Here is a 21,653-nt window from a genome sequence, read left to right on the forward strand (position 1 = left end):
ATTCTCAACATTTCTGAGATTCCAATACAAATGAAAGTATACAATTTGCACCTGTTTGCATCAGTTCCAAAAGTACACCGTCGTTAATGCTTTCCCAAGTATACCTTAACATACCCCAATACAAGGTCTAGACATACTTTGTTGCAAGAAATTGAAAGCTTTGTAATACATTACAAAACGTCAGTCCAAATATACATAATTCTCTTTCATTCGAGGAAAGAACACTTTTCCGTGTTTTACAAAGAGTGTTATAATGTTTCAAACTATCGACATTTAGGAAGTAGATGCAAAGCGGATGTAAATTTAATTTACTGGTTACAAGCGTGAGAACTCCACATTATCAAGTTTCATACCAAATATAAAATTATCTGACTTCATAGAAGCCAAAGACATATAGTCGAAAAATTACCGTGTAAAATGAGTGGTGTAAAATTTCAAATTATCAGCAAACCAGATGTAGATGCATGGCATATGGTAACATTTGCTTACACGCTACTTATATATCTAGGACCAGACAACATTTCAAACTATTCGCTTTCATAAAAAACAAGAAGAGTTTGACGGAAATTGTCCTTGTATAATGTGTGTTGTAAAATTTCAAACTATCGGCTAACAGGACATCGCTGCATGGCAGATGTTTAAATTTCTTCCACTCAACAGTATCAAGCTGCTGACCAGATATGAAATTATTTCCCATATATCGTCCATTAAATCTTATTTTTACAAAGGCATTTGGCTTCTCAAACTTGTCTACCTCAGCATACCTGATGAGGAATACAAAAGAAAAAGGGACTTTAACACTGACAGCAGTGTCCTATGTCAATATTACTTACCACAGAAATAAAACACTTATTTGTCAGAAAACGTTATATGTCTATAAGTTTATCACTTTATTGGCTTTAATTGTGGTGTTATGTCAGATAAGTAGTATAAAAGCACAAGGTAATACTATTTTTGAATCCGAAACTATAAATCATTAACGAATTACATTCAATACGATGTTTATCATGGCGGTTCCGGGTCATTCATGAGAGATTTTTTTATATCATGATTTATTTTCATTGCGTTTTTGTTTTGATAAATTCAAACTCACCAGCATTCCCACTGTAACCAGCAACAGTAAGTTTATAGTTCGTAGAGGCATCACCAACAGAAAATGTGGAGTATGTTGCATAAGCTGTGTTACCATTAAAGTCGGAGATGTCTACTCGTAGTTCGTACTTTCCTTGTTTAGTCAGACTATGTATCTGTTCGTTACCTAGTAAGAATACCAAATGTGATGTAAAGAATTTCTTGCAACATACATGAAATATATCTTTTTAACTGAAATCATTACCTTCGGTTTAATGAAATACATTGGTTTGTATGTTTACTGAGTCATAATTTTGATAAACAAATTCTTTTTGATATAAAATTAAAAAAAAATATCCAATAGTGCTTTATTGTGGCCTGCCTGTGGCTAAAGTATCTCAAATGAACTAACAATTATATATTTTCTTGTCAGTGTCGTCAATTGTAGGTGCAGTTGGTGATTAAATTTTCAAATCCGTTCAAAAAAAATATCAGTGACACCAACCGTTTTGTTTGAAATTTTCTTACTTTTTGTTTTATTTAATGTTTATTTATTTATTTATTTATTTATTTATTAATATATTTTTTCTCATTTCTTTCATTTTTTTACCTCATCAATTTTACTCAACTTAAACATAAGCTTATTCATGACCAAAGGCGACATTAAATTCCGATTTTCTGTATTGAAAAGCTTTTGGGTTATAGTCGCCGTTAGCTGAAATTCGTAGGGGTTATTGGTAAAAATAATCTAAACTATCAATCGCGTTCACTCGAGATATAGTTTTTCACAATCCATTCATAAATCGCAAAAAGAAAAACCACTACTGACCTACCTTTTAAGTGATCGCACTGTAATAATCCTGACCTTCACTTTTTCATAGACGATTTTGAATGGTGGAATCAGCCATTGTTTTTACTGGAAGTGTTTCCGTGGAGTTCAATTTCATAATATTTGCATAAAGCGCGGGAAACCTTATCACATCAATGAAAGGAACATTTCAGGAAACTGCGTACAGTGACAAATGTCATATGTAAACAAATGATCCTCATAGAAACGAAGATGGCGGAATTACAATGGAAAATATTCTGGAAAATGTGAAGGTCAGGATTATTACAGTGTGATCACTTAAAAGGTAGGTCAGTAGTGGTTTTTCTTTTTGCAATTTATGAATTGAATGTGAAAAACTATATTTTGAGTGAACGCGATTGATAGTTTAGATTATTTTTACCGATAACTGCTACGAATTTCAGCTGACGGCGACTATAATTGTTTTTGGCGATAATTTTGTCAATCGTTCAAGTTTTTTTTTCTGATTTTAAACAAATAACGAACTTGGGCATTTTTTCCCTATTTTTCTGTGTATTAAATCATCGACAAAACGTGAATTAAAAAAATATATTGTGATTTAAAGATGAAACTCATAAAATTGTGTTTTAAGCATACATCAGTTTATTTCCCAAAAGATCTACGATATGTTTTATTCCAATTTGAATTTTTCGTATTATTTTAATATCAGACATGAATTTGTTTAATATTAAATACACAATAACATATTTATCAATAAATTAATTAATATTTATTTATATATTACACATTAATTAAAGCATGTAATTAACTGATTATCATCTTAGTTCTAAATTTCAACATGATAAGTCATACTTAGTTATAAAATTTAGATATCTACCTAACCAAAATTCCGCCTCCAAATCTCCAAATCCATTTTTATAAGCTTCCCAACCTCTGTAAAAGTCTGTCTTCCCGTTCAATCTTCTCTGAAACACCTGACAAAACATTGTGTTTAAACAGTAAATTACTTTGTATACAAAAATTCATGTCGAGACTTTATGCGTATCGAAAAAATTCTCAGATGTATGTAACTGTAAATGATTTCATCATATATAGAAGGTTTAGAATTTTTACGCAAGATATGTGTACTGTCTATAAAAGACTTAACAGTTACGCTCAGATCGTAAATGTAAAAATCTAAAACAAGTACGAAGATGGAGAGCATTGTGTCCCAATATTTCAAAATGTTTGAGCAAAATACGGCTAAGGTAACATTTTCATTGCGTACAACATCCTTAGTTATTCGAAAAGTTAATTTAATCATGAATATATCAATGACAATTCATGTCTACATAGAAGTAATGACTACTGGTATGGTGAAACACCCGGAGAGCAAAACTTTATCAGTAGTGGTAATGACCAAGTGGTTGTAAATAAATATTTCTTATGCAGATAAAATACTGAAATCCGATTGGTTAATTACCCTTGTGTCAATAACCTCCCAACACTAGTTCACCCCGGGATAAATAAAAATTTGCCAAATAATTGATTTTTTTTTTGCAAAATAAAGAGAGAAAAAAATGTCACAAAAAATGTAAAAAAAAATTAAAAAAAAATGAAAAAAATTTTAGGACAAAATTGAAAAGAAATAAATACAAATATTAAAAATAATTTTCGCCCAAAAATTCAAAAGAACACAAAAATGTTCTGAATTTCCACTAAAAAAAAGTATTTCACAATGCACCGCAACATCGACGTTGAAAAAATGTTACACTAAAAAATGTTCATAACCATTTTCGATTTCATATTCTGGTTTAAAAATGAGTAAAGGAATTGTCTATAAGAAATACATTCGTTATCACCGTTGTTGAAAAGTCAAACTCCCATTCGAAATTTGAATTTTCAACTACGGTGTAAAATTCTGTACACCCCTAATAAGTTATATTATCATAGATACCAGGATTTAAAATATGTACGTCAAAAGTGCGTTTCGTCAACAAAAGACTAATCAGTGATGCTCGAATAAAAATAAAATATTTAAGAAAACGAAGATTCAAATATACCATATGTTAAATTAGCATGGCGTGAAATTATTATTTCTTCAAACTTGTTAAGTGTCAACAAGGAAAAAGGAGTGTATCACGGCATTAAAACCGCTTTAGGAAAACATGACAAATAAAACTGAGTATTTAAGAGATCAAAAGTGTGATATGGTTGATAAACTTAAAAATAAAATACCACAAAGTACCATATGAAAAAAGGAATAGAGAAAGCAAAGTTCTGTCCCGGAATAAGCCGGTATTGATTCTACTGGGAGGTTCAAGACTCTTCAAATTAATTTTTCTCTTTGATAGATATCTTTGTAGTTATTGCAACTGATTGCAAATAAATTTTAAACAACGATTCGTCATCATTTAACTACTTTAAAATACTTTAATAATTTGATTAAACGGTCGATTTATATCAATTACCGTCCAACCGCCTTTGTCGGTTTTAAAGTCACAGTAGACCTTAAATCCTTCAGAATCCTTTGGAGATATTATGTAAATTCCATTTTCCCTTTTTGTTTTGAAATCTCTGCAATCCATCGGTTTTTCTGGAAATAAAGATAAATCAATAATAAAACTGAAGTTATTTTCCTCTTTCACATAATAATCAACTATCTACTTTCATACCCATAGATATTTATGTTTTTTGAATATATATAAAAAAGTTAATGACAGTGTAGTAAGGAATGCCTTATTGCATAGACTGCTAATAAAGGGAGAATGGGTGGCATATTGTATGACTTAATAACGCATATTATTATATAATGATACAGATGGCTTCCTTAGAGAATAGTTCCATGTTGAAGTTCAAACCGCCGGATAGCCTTAGTCTTACCATGTTTAATGTTTTTGTTGGTAACCTAGATTAATATTTTAACCCCAATTTTGACTGATTAAGTTAATCTTAATCAAATATATTTTGAATAATCTTTTTTATCAGTTGACTGTTTGTTCTTAGTTCAGAGACACCTTATGGCGTATAGTAACTTGTGGTGCCTTACAAACATAGGTAATGCATAGAGGTCTTAATGTGAAAACCGAGACAAATAATATTATCATTTTTCCTAATAATACTAAAATCTCTAAAATGTGTGAATTATTTTATTTTGCCCTACAACCATTTGAATCTGCTATATAATTTGCATAATTGGGTAAAGTCTTCAATAATAGAGGTGAACTAATTACAGCAGCTAAAAACATTGCCGATAAAACAAACACTCTAGAGAAATAAACGTATTCGAACTGTACATATTACAGAAGAACAATAAGTGAGTATTGTAGTCATTAATTTCAACTATAATGAATTATGGATCGGAAATTTGAATCTCATGTTTTACTATAAACATAGCCACTGCGATTACTCAGGATTAGGCGGATACCCTTTTGGGGCATATTATGTTATTTAATGGGAATCCTTCTCCAACACACTATTCAAATATACAAAATAGCTGGATCCGTTACTTCATATTATTTTGTTTATTGAAATCTAAACATAACGGACAATTCATAGAAAAATCATAGCTGTTCTATAAATAGTTTGATATATGAAAAATAGGTACTAAATCAATAGATATCTGCAATATACATCAGTACTTTAAAAAATGACGTTTAAATGTAACTTCTGCCTTTAATCTATATTGATATATCTAACATCTACGCATTTCTCTAGATACATCGAGGGGTGTGGGGCAGCCTCGCTTCTCCCCTGATCTACCTACGATACAGGTTTGCCAGTAACATATAAGATTTGATATGATTGGTATCCTTTCTGATTTCCAAAAAGCTATTGTGTATATGAATTTCAAAGAAAATCGACGTGCTTTTTTGGAAAAGCTAAAACTTGTGTATTCATGAGTTATTTTCTTTTTTTTGCATATCATTGGAAATTTGGTAAGTCAATAAACTATCTTGTACATTATTAACTCACTAGAATCATGTTTGTTTTGTTAACTGCAGAAAACGTAGCTGAAAAAGAGTTGGCATTTGATATCGGTGTATTTAAAATTACATTTCTAGATGAATGTGATGATTTGCGTTTCGAAGAAAATGCTTCTAAAAAAAATCACAAACATTTGAACTCCGAGTAGTTCAAGACGGAAAGTCCCTTATCAAATGGCACAATCATAAGATTAAACACATCAAGAGAATGGATAACAACTGTCATATGCCTGACTTTTTTATGTAGAAAATTGAGGATTGAACCTGGTTGAAAAGCTAAACCTCTTACTTGTATGAAAGTTGCATCAAATTCCATTATATTGACAACGATAACTAAAGGTATGTTTCACAGTAAATAATGTGTTAATCCGTTGTATAAATTGTATACAACAATGAAAAAATTCTGACAAACTGATTTTATACATCTTTTATACTGATATGATTTTTAAATTGTTCTCGATTTATAACTGATGTATACCCTGATACTGGATTTCAAGGACAGCTAACTTTGCATATAATCTTCAGTTAAAAACATGTCTAGATATATAAAACAACACGTTTAATAATTTATTGCGTCCGAAGCGCTTTTCTGGATTTACCTTCATCAGGAACGCTCAAAGCCAAACATTTGAAATCCGAAGATGTATAAGTACCGAAAGTCGTTGAAGAGCTATATGTTAAAAATACCTAAAATAAATAGCCAAATTCATCTAAAGCCAACTTTGCCTGAGGGAGTTGAAACCTTAGTTTCATAATAATTTCAAAATTTAAAAACGGACAATTTTAGTAAAGTTTGTTTAATCATGTCAGTACCGAAGCACTGACTACTGAGCTGATGATACCCTCGGGGACTGATAGTCCACCAGCAGAGGTATCGACCCAGTAGATGTATCTTAAACAAGAGACAACTGCGTTTCTATTGTTGCCTATATAATTTCGTTATCAATTATTGATAGGATTTACAAGAGTTCGGTTGACCCATATGAAACATCCACAATTGTCTGAAAAACAAACTGTACATTAATTTTGTGATTTCGATGCCTTTTATAGCTGATTATTTGGTATTTGTTTTGCTCATTGTTGAAGGTCGTAGTGTGATCTACAGCTGTTAATTTCTGTGGAGTTTGGTCTCTAATGACGTGTTGTCTTATTTGCAATCATACCACATCTTCTTTTATATATATTAACTAACTCTTGGACCCACGAGACATGGTCGATCTATTGTTTAGAAAGGTGAACAATAGAAATGAGGTTGACACAAGCTTAAATAAAACCTACAAGTAGTTGGCATATATTTCTAACTTGATTTTAACTTTTCTTATACTCATATATGGACATCAGAGACAAATGCATTTTCAGCGTTTTATGTTAGACCTGGGATTTTGTCTGAGCATCTCTTCTTATGATGCCTCAAAAATAGTAAATATTTAAAATATTCAGACAAAACCATTCTTAAATCAAGGTACGATAATTATATCGAAATTGATAAGAATATTAGTATTCAAGGAAATAATGGCCGAGACTCTCTTTGATTCTGGGATATAATCCGGCAGTTAAAGGGCTGGGCAGAGCGTTAGGAAAGTCATGGATTAATTTACAGGCAGATCAGATGAGGTATGCAGACAAATATTTAAAGAAGTGTCTATCATTGCGTATAAACGCAGCAGAAATCTTAAAGAATAGTTTGCCGGAACCCGGCATTAGTTGGGAGACTTTTGAAAAGGAACTCAAGATAGGCCACTTATAGAGTGAGCCACTCTAAAAATCCCGGAACACCGTTATTTGCAAAGAATTCATACCTTAGGCAATCAGAAACAAGGAAAAACGGTGTAAAGTCTTGAGTTTAGCTATGTTTGTTGGTTGAGGGAACTCTTATTTATAATATAAGTAGTCGGGGAAATAATGCCCGTGACCCTCTTTGATTTCTCGAATTTGTTTTTCTAAACACCTTAGATATTGAACTGATTGTTGGATATGTGAGTCTACCATGATGACGTTTAGATCCATACATAACCAAAACAAAAATATTGTGACCTTATGTTTTATTTTGATATGTTTAAAATCAATTGATCAAAAATTTTAAGAAAAAATCATTTTTTGAACTTTGAGACATTCAGGACTAGTAGCCGACACCAAGGATAACATTTGGTTCAAAATGTAACCATTGTATGCAATGAACTGTTAAAAAATATCATTGAACCCGCAAACATATTAATTAAGGGCAACAGTAGTATACCGATGTTTAAAAGTCATAAATTGATTGATGGAAAACAAAAATCCGGTTAACAAACTAAAACCGAGAAAAACAAATGAACAACTGGAACACTGAAGTGCATAAATTAGCTCTCACTTGCTCCCCTCGTTGTTCACGTTGTGAAAAAGTGAATTTAGACGTTTTGCCAGATATTCGGAAACATCCAAAATTTTATGCCATCCTTGATATTTTTTTTTATAATTTTGGAAAGAAACCCATGTTTACTGCATGACCAATCTAATGATAAATTTTTAATGGCTTATAATTCGACAAGCAAACGACCCGTCATTTTTTTCTACTTTTTATTTCCCTTATTCCTATGCTATCCATTTATAACACTCTTCTGAAAGCTTTCAATTATTTGAAACGTAGTTGTGAACATCCTAAAATTGCCTCTGTCGGGTACATGGTGTTATGGTCTTTATAACGTAGTTAACATGTCCCTTTTTCGTAGAATATTTATTATCTTTACCATTCAAAGTGTCTTCGTTTTATCATGTATTGTCTCATTAAATTCTAGTAGTTAAAGTACTCTGGAGACGTCGTAAACAAGTTTGAAAACACGAATAAAGGCAAAGAGGTTTAAAAACCAATACAAGTTCATTGATAGTGAAATATGTCTTTATTGTATGTTATAGTTTACAAAATGCATCCAGTGTAAAGGACAAGGTACTATAAGGCCCGTTTTTGGCCACCCTATTTTTAAATTTTTCAAATTCTGTTTTGAAAAGCTACTTGTTAAATTAAAATGTTCCCTGATGTTTGAAGTTTGTTTGGTTGAACTTCTAAACCACTGATATTTGCAACTGGGTGAGGTGAGGGGGTAAACTTTCTGTTATTATTCAAATATTGTAATTAATAATCATTTTGCAGCTGCGTGCAATGTAGCGAGAAACCCCCGCACCCGTAAGCGTCCTTCAGCTGGCTCCTTAAAAATATGTATACTAGAACAGTGATAAATGACGTCATACTAAACTCCAAACTATACACAAAAAACTAAAATTAAAAATCATACAAGACTAGCAAAAGCTAGAGGCTCCTGACTTGGGACAGGCGCAAAATTGCTGCGGGATTAAACATGTTTATGTGATCTCAACCCTCCCCCTATACCTCTAGCCAATGTAGAAAAGTAAACGCATAACAATACGCATATTAAAATTCAGTTCAAGAGAAGTCCGAGTTCGATGTCAGAAGATGATGTAACAAAAGAAAATAAATAAAATGACAACAATATTAATACATAAATAACAACAGACTGCTAGCAGTTAACTGACATGCCAGCTCCAGACCTCAATTAAACTGATTAAAAGATTATGTCTTCATCATATGAATATCAGGCACAATCCCTCCCGTTAGGGGTTACTATCATACTATCATAAAATATATGAGAAAAACATAACCCGTGTCATGCAAACAAGTGGTTTTTTTTTAAATAAATGTGTTTAGTTCCGATGCAAAGACCCTATAAGCGAATCAATATTATATCCAAAATTTGCAATCTTTAATGGCCTTGCAACAGTATCGTAACTATATCCCTTCTTCATAAGAATGTTTAAAGGTTTTGTAAGATTTTGATGTGAATACTGAAATTTTTGTGCTTTGTAAAGAATATTACCATAAAAGATTGGATGTGAAATACCTGAACATATAAGATGTTTGCATGTTGAGTTATATTTACGAATTATTTTCTTATACCGATGATAAAATTTAGTAAATGTTTTGACTAGTTAGTGATATCGAAAACCCTGGTGTAATAATTTTTCAGTAATACATAAATTTCTCTCGCTAAAATCTAATACGTTGTTACATACACGAGCGAATCGTACAAGTTGAGATATATAAACACCATAAGATGATGACACGGGAACGTCACCATCTAAAAATGGATAATTAATGATAGGAAATGAAAAATCATCTCTTTAATCATAAATTTTTGTATTAAGTTTCCCGTTAAGGATATAGATATCAAGGTCGAGGAAAGGGCAGAGGTCATTGTTAGTATTAGCTTTAGTTAAAGTAAGTTCAACAGTATAAAAGAGGGACGAAAGATACCAAAGGGACAGTCAAACTCATAAATCTAAAACAAACTGACAACGCCATGGCTAAAAATGAAAAAGACAAACAGAAAAACAATAGTACACATGACACAACATAGAAAACTAAAGAATAAACAACCCGAACCCCACCAAAAACTAGGGGTGATCTCAGGTGCTCCGGAAGGGTAAGCAGATCCTGCTCCACATGCGGCACCCGTCGTGTTGCTTATGTGATTACAAATCCGGTAAATAGTCTAATTCGGTAGGTCAAATTCATGAAAGGGAAGGGGATTGTAGTTACGACATGAGGAACATATCCGATATCATTTGTGAAATGGTTATTCCATAACGGTCAACCAACTCGTGATGGCGTCCGTAAAATTTACGAAGGGATGATTTCAACTTCACCATTTGGAACTCTTGATTTAATAGCTTCCTTGTGAGCAGTAACCCTCTATCAAGAAAATCATGATAGGAAATGCAAGCACGGGAATATCGTATCAATTGAGAGATATATACCCCGTATGCAGGTGCTGCTGGAATGTTGCTACTTAGAAATGGAAAGTTCACAATTGGAAAGCTGAAATCATCTCTTTTGTCGTAAAGTTTTGTCTTCAACCGACCCTCATTGTCAATTTCTAGATGTAAGTCAAGATATGAAGCTGACTTAACTTACTTTTCTTTAGTATACATACTGAAGTCGTCATTATTGAGAGCCAATATATCATCCAAATATCTAAAAGTATTGTTAAATTTTTGTATCAAATGTTGTTTAGATGGGTCTTTGCTAATTTTAGTCATAAATTGTAACTCATAACAGTACAAAACATGTGTATCTTTTTACATCATTTAAAAATTTGCTGTTTTTTGTATTAATAAATATGTTAATTGTATATGTGTTTAAAAATTCATTTCTGAAAACTGCATAAGCGTCTATAGCTTTTTGTTTATAATTTTATATATGAGAACTTTTATGAATTGAATAGATTAAGATAATAAGGAAAAGATTTATTTCGTGATATATAGGATCATGTATTTTATAGCCCAGTACTAAAATCTTTAAATTAAATATATGTGACCCAATCTTGATTTTGCTTACAAGTACATATACTTTCTTCCAAAATTCGTGAAAGTATTGACATTTAAGAAAAAAGTGTTCGTAATCTTCAGTCAAGTTACACAAGCCACACATACTTATATCTTGTATGTTCCATTGTAGTAGTAAGTGTTTACATGGGAAGATATATAGACAATAACTGTTTAGTGTCTTTAAATATCAGCTGTATTTGTACGAAGCTAAGAAACAGGTGTAATGCGAGCTTTAGCGAGCTATTACTCCTATTAAGTGCCGAGTACAAATACAGCTGATATTTAAAGACACTAAACAGTTATTCTCTTTATTCTGCAATTTATTCTGCAATTAATTCTGTTTCTTGTTTGATCTTTGAAAAACAGGGAAACTAACATTTTTTGCAGTTATTTTCGATTTAAAACCCCTTGGGACCCGCGTAGCAATATTAAAATCGAATAGGCAACTAAAGACGGGTTCGCAAAAAAAAAAACAATCTCGAAAGGTCAACAATAATACATCGATCATAGTGAATAAGTCAGTATTCTAACATAACAACTTATTTCAACAGTAAACTAGAGGCTCTAAAGAGCCTGTGTCGCTCACCTTGGTCTATGTGCATATTAAACAAAGGACACAAATGGATTCATGACAAAATTGTATTTTGGTGATGGTGATGTGTTTGAAGTTCTTTCTTTACTGAACGATTTTGCTTCTTACAATTATATCTATAATGAACTTTGCCCATTAGTAACAGAGAACTATATTTGGTAAAAATTTACATAAATTTACCAAATTAATGAAAATTGTTAAAAATTGACTATAAAGGGCAATAACTCCTTAAGGGGTCAACTGACCATTTTGGTCATGTTGACTTATTTGTAGATCTTACTTTGCTGAACATTATTGCTGTTTACAATTTATCTCTATCTATAATAATATTCAAGATAATAACCAAAAACAGCAAAATTTCCTCAAAATTACCAACTCAGGGGCAGCAACCCAACAACCGATTGACCGATTCATCTGAAAATTTCAGGGCAGATAGATCTTGACCTGATAAACATTTTTATTCCATGTCAGATTTCCTCAAAATGCTTTGGTTTTTGAGTTATAAGCCAAAAACTGCATTTTACCCCTATGTTCTATTTTTAGCGGTGGCGGCCATCTTGGTTGGTTGACCAGGTCATGCCACACATTTTTTAAACTACATACCCCAAAGATGATTGTGGCCAAGTTTGGATTAATTTGGCCCAGTAGTTTCAGAGGAGAAGATTTTTGTAAAAGATAACTTTAATTAACGAAAAATGGTTAAAAATTGACTATAAAGGGCAATAACTCCTAAACGGGTCAACTGACCATTTTGGTCATGTTGACTTATTTGTAGATCTTACTTTGCTGAACATTATTGCTGTTTACAATTTATCTCTATCTATAATAATATTCAAGATAATAACCAAAAACAGCAAAATTTCCTCAAAATTACCAATTCAGGGGCAGCAACCCAACAACCGATTGACCGATTCATCTGAAAATTTCAGGGCAGATAGATCTTGACCTGATAAACATTTTTATTCCTGTCAGATTTCCTCAAAATGCTTTGGTTTTTGAGTTATAAGCCAAAAACTGCATTTTACCCCTATGTTCTATTTTTAGCGGTGGCGGCCATCTTGGTTGGTTGACCAGGTCATGCCACACATTTTTTAAACCAGATACCCCAAAGATGATTGTGGCAAAGTTTGGATTAATTTGGCCCAGTAGTTTCAGAGGAGAAGATTTTTGTAAAAGATTACTTTAATTTACGAAAAACGGTTAAAAATTGACTATAAAGGGCAATAACTCCTAAACGGGTCAACTGACCATTTTGGTCATGTTGACTTATTTGTAGATCTTACTTTGCTGAACATTATTGCTGTTTACAGTTTATCTCTATCTATAATAATATTCAAGATAATAACCAAAAACAGCAAAATTTCCTCAAAATTACAAATTCAGGGGCAGCAACCCAACAACCGATTGACCGATTCATCTGAAAATTTCAGGGCAGATAGATCTTGACCTGATAAACATTTTTATCCCATGTCAGATTTCCTCAAAATGCTTTGGTTTTTGAGTTATAAGCCAAAAACTGCATTTTACCCCTTTGTTCTATTTTTAGCCGTGGCGGCCATCTTGGTTGGTTGACCAGGTCATGCCACACATTTTTTAAACTAGATACCCCAAAGATGATTGTGGCCAAGTTTGGATTAATTTGGCCCAGTAGTTTCAGAGGAGAAGATTTTTGTAAAAGATTACTTTAATTAACGAAAAATGGTTAAAAATTGACTATAAAGGGCAATAACTCCTAAACGGGTCAACTGACCATTTTGGTCATGTTGACTTATTTGTAGATCTTACTTTGCTGAACATTATTGCTGTTTACAGTTTACCTCTATCTATAATAATATTCAAGATAATAACCAAAAACAGCAAAATTTCCTAAAAATTACCAATTCAGGGGCAGCAACCCAACAACCGATTGACCGATTCATCTGAAAATTTCAGGGCAGATAGATCTTGACATGATAAACATTTTTACCCCTGTCAGATTTGCTCTAAATGCTTTGGTTTTTGAGTTATAAGCCAAAAACTGCATTTTACCCCTATGTTCTATTTTTAGCCGTGGCGGCCATCTTGGTTGGTTGACCGGGTCACGCTACACATTTTTTAAACTAGATACCCCAATGATGATTGTGGCCAAGTTTGGTTTGATTTGGCCCAGTAGTTTCAGAGGAGAAGATTTTTGTAAAAGTTAACGACGACGGACGACGACGACGGACGACGGACGACGGACGCCGGACGCAAAGTGATGGGAATAGCTCACTTGGCCCTTCGGGCCAGGTGAGCTAAAAATTAATTACAAAACATTGTCCGATTTGAAACAAAAGTGTACGAGTTGTCGTACGCTTCAGAATTTAGAACCGAACTTGAAATTAACTTAACATGCTGAAATATAGACATGGTTGATTTTGTGTTCAACATGTACACATTCAAGTTTTGAAATCGATGAGTTGTGTTGCACAAAATACTGCTGTCATGTGTGTCTGTTATCAGAAAAATGTGTTTAATTCTTATTGCTATAAAGAAATGATTGAAAACTTAATTTTTAGACCGTATAATGTCAAGCAATACGTCATTGGAATGCGACTGCAATACACATTCTGAGGTCTCGCAGGTTCATTTAACATTCGTCAACACCAATACACAAAAGTTTTTCGGCAATGGGCGGAGCTTTATAGCGATATCAGTAGAGTAAACAGGTACAGCATAGCGATACCTGTTGGGCTATATATGTATGATAAGACATCTAAGTGCAAGATAAAATGGAGTAATTTCCATCTTAACAACTTATATGTGTTATTAATTAAATAAGGAGAAGTAAATTGTAGCAATTATTTATTGGAGTGATTGATTCTAGTTTGAAGATGTATTTATTTCACCTAAATATTTACTCAAAAAAATGTTTTGTTTAATAGTGAAACTAGTCTCTTTTTTTATTACTTAGAAAATTGAATTGAAAATTTTCAATAATGTATGTACTGTAGTACATTTTTTCTTAAAACTGAAATTTTGTTGGTTTTTTTCATTTTTCGAAAAATTGATAATTGTTCCGGTTCCGATGGGGAATTTGTTTCATTAGTTGTTGTAAATAAAATTAAAAAAAAAAGAAATATCAACAACATGAACAACGAAATGAAAATTCACACGGGAGACATCTTTATTTCATTCTGGAATTCTTTAAATGTTTGATAATATGCTTATCAATTTTCGTTTCTCATGACCCCTATATGAATTCTTTAAACAAAAATTGTAAACTTAGCCATATTTTCTTGCTTATTCAGAAAGATCTGAATTGAAAATGCATTGACCTTCATTACTTCTATCTGAAAACAAATGGAAAAAAATGTTGTTTTACTTATAAACTGTTTATAAACAGTTTCCATTTCCCCTATTTTATATCTCAAATTCAAAACCCAAACACACTTGATATGAATACAAATACAACTAATCATCGATATCAACAAATAATCATGTGATAGATGGACTAAATTTCTTCTTTTTAACAGTCATTGAATTGAATAAATCACTTTATAACATATAATAAATACCTTGGCAACGCCTTCCGTAATAACCTGGTTTACATAAACAGGCACCATTTATATGCTGACATCTGCCAGTTGTAGATCCTTCGTGGTCACAGTTACAAGGTTGGCAGGTAATTCCCGTGGAACATTTTAAACTGTCTTTACACTCAAAAAAACCATTACAGCATTGTTTGAAACATTTTTTATTCTCTACCTTATCACCTTGACATTGCTTTCCACGTCCCTTTTTTTCAAGTAGTATGTGTCTATAGCGCTTCTGCTTTGCTCCAATTCCACATGCTTTGCTACAAATAGACCAAGATGTCCATTCACTTAACTTACAGTCCTGATTTCTTTCGATATCGCAATTCTTTCCTATAAAATTCTCTTTACATTGACACTGTCCCGTTTCTGAATTGCATATTGTAGATATTGCTCCTGTTGTATTACATGTGCAAGGAGTACATGCAGAGGTTATATTTTGGCATTTGATAAAACGAGTGCCTTTGCGAGCATATCCTTTTATGCACTTATTTTCAATGTCAATATTCTTCGTCAGATGAAATTGATCGCACTGAACATTTGCTGAATGTTTTATCGATGCACTACATGTAGAATCCGTTGTAAATTTAATCTGTTGGTTAGTGCGCTGCTTAAATAAACGGAGAACGGCGGGAGAATAAATATTTAATATATGACGAACTTGTAACAAGGCGGAAAACCCATTCGCCTGTGCAAGATTAAACTGTATCCAAAGATTGTCAATTTTGGCTCTGAAATTCGATGAGCAAGCCTCGTTTTTATTAATACCGATAACTCTGGTCATCAATGATTCTGGTTGAAATATATCGTCAGATTGTCTGTAATTAAAGTACGAGTTCATTTTGTACAGAGCCCTAGTCAAATGATAGGCAGTATGCATCAATTTCGATTTTGAATACCCCGTTTTTGCAGTTTCATCACATTTCATTATTTTTTTCGCATCTTTGATCAAGTAGTTCAAGCTCAGATATGTATTATAAAAGGATCCAAGGTCAAAACTTGTCAAAACTTGCTTCTCTATATTCTTAATACTTGCTTTTTGAATCATTGCATAAGCAAAACTAATACACTTCATTGATGCAGTTAAAAAGTTGGATTGCAATTTCGTATCGATAACATGTCTTACCTTAGGGACTTGATTCAAGGTTGATAAGATGGCTACTGTATCCTTTGCTAAGACAACTTGATTAAAGCTTTGACAGTTGTCTCCATCAAAGTAATTTGGACAGAAACACATATCACGATTTTCCTTTGAAAGGTGGATACATTTACCTTTGTTACACTGACTTTTACATAAATTTTTGGAGGAACATTCTTCTACAACTCCTAGTAAGGCCCTTCTGAATTCGTACATGTTCTGAGTCCATTTATGTATCTGTGATATGGAATTAGTGTTAGTTTTAGCTAGCTTACCATACACAACCATGATTTGTTGAGTTTTAAATAGTTTCAAAAGTAAATTAGTCCCAAACCTCAGAATAGTCTTTTCATTACAACCTGATGTTTGCTTGACTTGCTGAAGTAACGACATCTTTGAAAACCTTGTTCCATTTAAAGTTGCCAGAAAAATGTGCCAATATTGATCACTTATGTCAAAATCATTTTTAAACAGCTTGATAGTCCATTGCATGCCTGTTTCACATTCAGCTTGACTTGTACATTCCAACTCCTCAAGTTTTTCTAGAAATTTGTTTAAGATGACAAAACTGAATTCAATGCTTCTTAATTCGAAGTAAATTTCCCTGAAATTCTGACCAAACCTCTTCTCGCTTGTCAATTCAAGTTTTCTGTTTATATCTGTAAACGCCTTTTTTAATTTTTGAAACGTTTCTTGTTCGGTTTTTGGATCATACTCCTGAATAAAGGCAGCAAGGCTATCAATAGTACCGACAAAATTTGTCAACAAGTTGATTTGATTAAAAATCTTTGACTTCGGTTCGGTACTAAATAAATCAACGATATGCTTTCCATCTGCTAATCCGACCTTGATTTTACTTTTCCAATGCTCTCGTAGAGCTAATTCCTTTCCAAAGACAACACATCTCATCAGACCCAAGAGACAACTAACGACCATGAAAATCTGCATCATGCTAAAATACAATTAATATTTAATAGTCATAATAAAGCACTTGTACAGATTCGAATTGTACAATATAATAGTCTTTATTTATTAAATGAATGTGCATAAAATGACAAAAAAAATACTTGATAAAAGAAATTTATCAAAAAAGTATCTAGCGTATTTGTGTCATTGTTTATTTTGACCGTTGTTTTAAAGTCAAACAACGGTACAACATTGTTGTGCTATTTCTTTATCCTGTCCGTTCTAAAAAAAAATCAGCTATCTTCTTTTGTTCGCCGAAAACATCAATTTTCCATTACTTGACGTTTGCTTATCCAAATACCGGAAAGACCCCCCCCCCCCCCCCCAAACCCCGGTTTTTCAATAAAGTATAAAGTAAACTCCTTTTTATTCATTTTTATGGGTTTTTATTTTTGATTGGTGAAATCAATTGGAGGTAACTTCTTGAACAAATCGGCAAAAAAACAACACTGCTTCGTGTCGAAAATAACCTGACGTTTGCGTATCCAAAATTCAATTGGCTAGGTATTCATATCGAGTGTTTTTCTTAATGAGATGCTTTATTAGATTTAGATTCAGCCCATCATTTTTAAATTCCTCGGAAATATTTAGATTTTTCGATAATGAAAATTGATAATTTGCACACAAACTTCAAGTTTGAAGATAAAATAAAGAATAAAGGATTTTGATTTGATGTGCAAATTTTGACGAATAATAACTATGTATATTTAATATTATTTGGGTCAATTAGTTTTTATTACGACAGTGGTATTAAGTGATTAAAAATGAGGTTTGTGTCATCCGTAGTTTTACTGAATTTTCACGGTCACGTGACTCTCTTGTTGCTGATAGACTTGGGGTCAACCCGTGACCTGCTTTCCAATTGGTGTGCTTAACCCTCTTGCTGCCAGTTGTTTTTCAGGTTTGCATTTCATACGCCAGAAAATACGACTGCCGTGACATGCCGAAAAATGACGTCATTTAATATATGACGTCTTGCCGTAATGACCGTTACATTTGTTGAGAGCCATGCAGATTGCAGAAAAATAATTACACATTTTCATTTTCGTTTTTTTTTATTTTCTAAAGAGTTACATCAATGTAAGAAGCTTGCATAAATTAAAACATGGACATATGTGTCCCTCCGACAGCAAGAGGTTTAACAATAAACAAGTCAAAGCTATTTGCAAATACTACCATTAAGTTGTCAATAATATAGTACTATCCTACTAAACGTTGCATGACTTCAGATAAGAACAGGAAACACAAACACGGAAAGACAGTTTTAACTGGTCAATGACAATTGCAGCAGCAAATCAATGCTCAACCCTGCATACTCAGTATTTAGTAGCCTTGGTAAACCAAAGTTAACTGCTTGTATAGAAGGCAAAGGCAAACACAATATATTAGTAAAATTGCGAAAGGAAATGGGAAATGTGTCAAAGCGACAACAACCCGACCATAGAGCAGACAACAGCCGAAGTCCACCCAGTCAACAACTATACCCAGTAGTATGCCCAGTCAACAAACTTTATCGTTTTGGGTTAAAGGAATAAGAGACTGCTGTATTTTATATCATTGGAAAGCAGAAAACAAGCTCCATCGAATTATTGAGGTCGTTGGTGTCTACAGCAGTCACAATTTTCTTTAAATTCGAATATATATTTCAGAGGATTATTACTATAGTTTCTATATCTAGGAAACATTTGATATCTATGTTGCCGAATAGGGTTCGAAATTGACATTTGCACTAAATGGGGTGCATATCTAAAATATCCATTCACCTTGACCTCTCCGAAATTTATCTTTTCCGTTTGTTGATAGAAGGTGTTCGTTATGATTTTCTTGATTTGATGAGTGTGCAAACGCACACAATTGACTTCGTTCCAAAACTGGTGTAATATCTAGAATGATTTTTTTTTATGAGGTGTGTTGTTTTATTGACTTTTGAAAATTGATATTCACTGAGGCCAACAGTTTTTCAAAAGTCAATTAAACCACATATTTACTGAAACAAAAGACAGTAATTGCTTTATTCCATATTCTGAGAGAAATGCATGTAATGGAAAATATTTATGAAAAACCAATATTGTACGTCAAATTTATCTTTAACCAAAATTATGCACGTAAAAGCACGCGACGTTTTGCGCGTTGAATATACGTTTTCGCAGGCGAATATGCTTATTTATTCACAATCAAATCATATAGAGAAATCTACTAAAGTTCTCTATGAATTTAGCAATTAGTAAAACTTGTTTTTTAAGTATTATCCCAACTTTTTCGATAATGATTTTTATGATCATACTTTTCGTAGATTATACATAAATTCCTTTCATTGGCTTCCAGCAAGGAAACGACCAATTGATTTAGAAAGTAGGGAGGTTATGTGGGTTTTGAAAATCTATGGCCTGGTATAAACTGAACATCACTGATTTTGCAAAAGACCGGATAAAAAAGAATACCCTACAACATGAAACGCAGGATATAAATGTGTACAAAAGTACATATAGGTCATTGGCTTCAGTGGTTTGCTAGAATAGACCTATTGCCAATTCAGCTTTAAAATTATTGAAGATTTTTCTGCTAGTGTATAATTCATAGCAGGAACAGTGTTAGCTTTTTTGTTGTCTTTCACGCAAAGATGAATTTAAGTCTCAAACATCATGCAAGACCATCACATAGACTTGATGTTCCAAATTCAGTGGGTGACATGAAATCGATTTGATTCTTATACTACAGTTACAAGAAAGAAATACAATAAAAGTTTAAAATATTGAAAAACAGACACAAAACAGATTCCTCCTGAACAAAACAATACTTTACAAAGCTATCTTGCTTTTCAAACCTTATAAATCAAGCACAATTCAATACAATACAAATAGTTTAATTACGTTTCAAAACTAATATTACCTGACATAACATAATACACGAATACATAAAATAATATAAAATATTAATGCCATTCTAAAAAGAATAATGAGAGACAGGATTAAAAAATTAAAATAATTAATAATAATAAATATCAATGTACTGCTAGATTTAGCCCCACACAACGAGTAAAAATGAGAAAAGTTATGAGTGACCACTGTCCTTGTTAATGACCTAATAGTGTTAGTAACAAAATGATAATGTCAATTTCAAAATGTTGACTTGATTTGTGATTTTAATTGCTTATGTCTTCAAAATTACGTTTATTTCACACATTTGACACATACACTTGCACGAAGTCTTATTGCTTTAATCAGAGTCAAAATTATCGAAATGATACACGTTATAATTTTGCTTTCCATGAAAATCTGGTTAATGTAAGGGTAAAATCTTAGTCTTACAAAAATGCTTAAATAATAATTTATTATATATTTAAATACTTTCGGATTTTGTTATATGATATATTATTTAATATAAATAAACAAGTATTATTTTAACCACCAACAAAGAGTGTAATAGTTAAATTTTTCATGTTTAAGATATCCCGTAAAATACGGTATCTGGGTGTACCATGTATCCTGTAAAAACACGAAATTTATAAAACCGTGACCATAGGAACTTACGAGGACAATCATGGTTTAAAAATATAAAGATTTTCCTTTAATTTGAAAAACAAATAGCCGTGTGTCATGATATAACTTAAACTGGACTCGACTGTACCTCGGGTTCATTTATTTAATCTATTTTATCTACCATGGAATATTCTGCAGGTTTTTTTTACACCAGTCTACTGTTTCTGATCTAGCAAGGTCCAGCCTGATTTCAGCTTCCGAAAGTGCAAGTTAAAGAAAAAAATAGATAGTACCATCCATGGAAACAATGATATATTTTACAAAATAGATAAATGTGTTGTTTATAGTACGACGGCAGCAGTGAAAATGGACCGTCATACTAAATACCTATACATGTATCAAAAATGGAACATATTTAAAATATTCAGACGAGTTATAACACAAAATAATTAAACATTGAGTTACAAAGATGCATTCCAAAGTGTGTCAACAGGTCCAATTAACACAAAGGTAAATCTGAGAATACTCCCAGTTAAAAGTAAAAAACAATAATTAATTCAAACACCAGAGACTTAAATCAATTAAAACACATTTAGTGACAGAAGATATGACTTGTGCAATGCCAAAATAAAAATATTGATAAAGAAATGTCTCTATATATATTGAAAACAAACGTGGATATGTATTTATACATCTCCACC

At 32.3% G+C, this 21,653-nt stretch overlaps 1 protein-coding gene across 1 annotated transcript in view; it reads right to left on the bottom strand.

Moving 5' to 3' along the window:
- Positions 1–21,653, bottom strand: part of LOC143077029 (uncharacterized) — a 42,162-nt gene that overhangs the window by 11,509 nt on the left and 9,000 nt on the right. Inside the window, exons 2-5 of the mRNA XM_076252917.1 lie at positions 15,352–17,459; positions 4,330–4,454; positions 2,757–2,853; positions 1,094–1,258 (exon numbers count right to left, since the gene is read on the bottom strand). Coding sequence (XP_076109032.1) covers positions 1,094–1,258; positions 2,757–2,853; positions 4,330–4,454; positions 15,352–17,458 — 2,494 coding nt within the window. The 5' untranslated portion in view covers position 17,459. The remainder of the gene's footprint in view (positions 1–1,093; positions 1,259–2,756; positions 2,854–4,329; positions 4,455–15,351; positions 17,460–21,653) is intronic.

Source organism: Mytilus galloprovincialis, chromosome 5 (assembly GCF_965363235.1).
Source record: "Mytilus galloprovincialis chromosome 5, xbMytGall1.hap1.1, whole genome shotgun sequence".
Classification (NCBI taxonomy): Eukaryota; Metazoa; Mollusca; class Bivalvia; order Mytilida; family Mytilidae; genus Mytilus; species Mytilus galloprovincialis.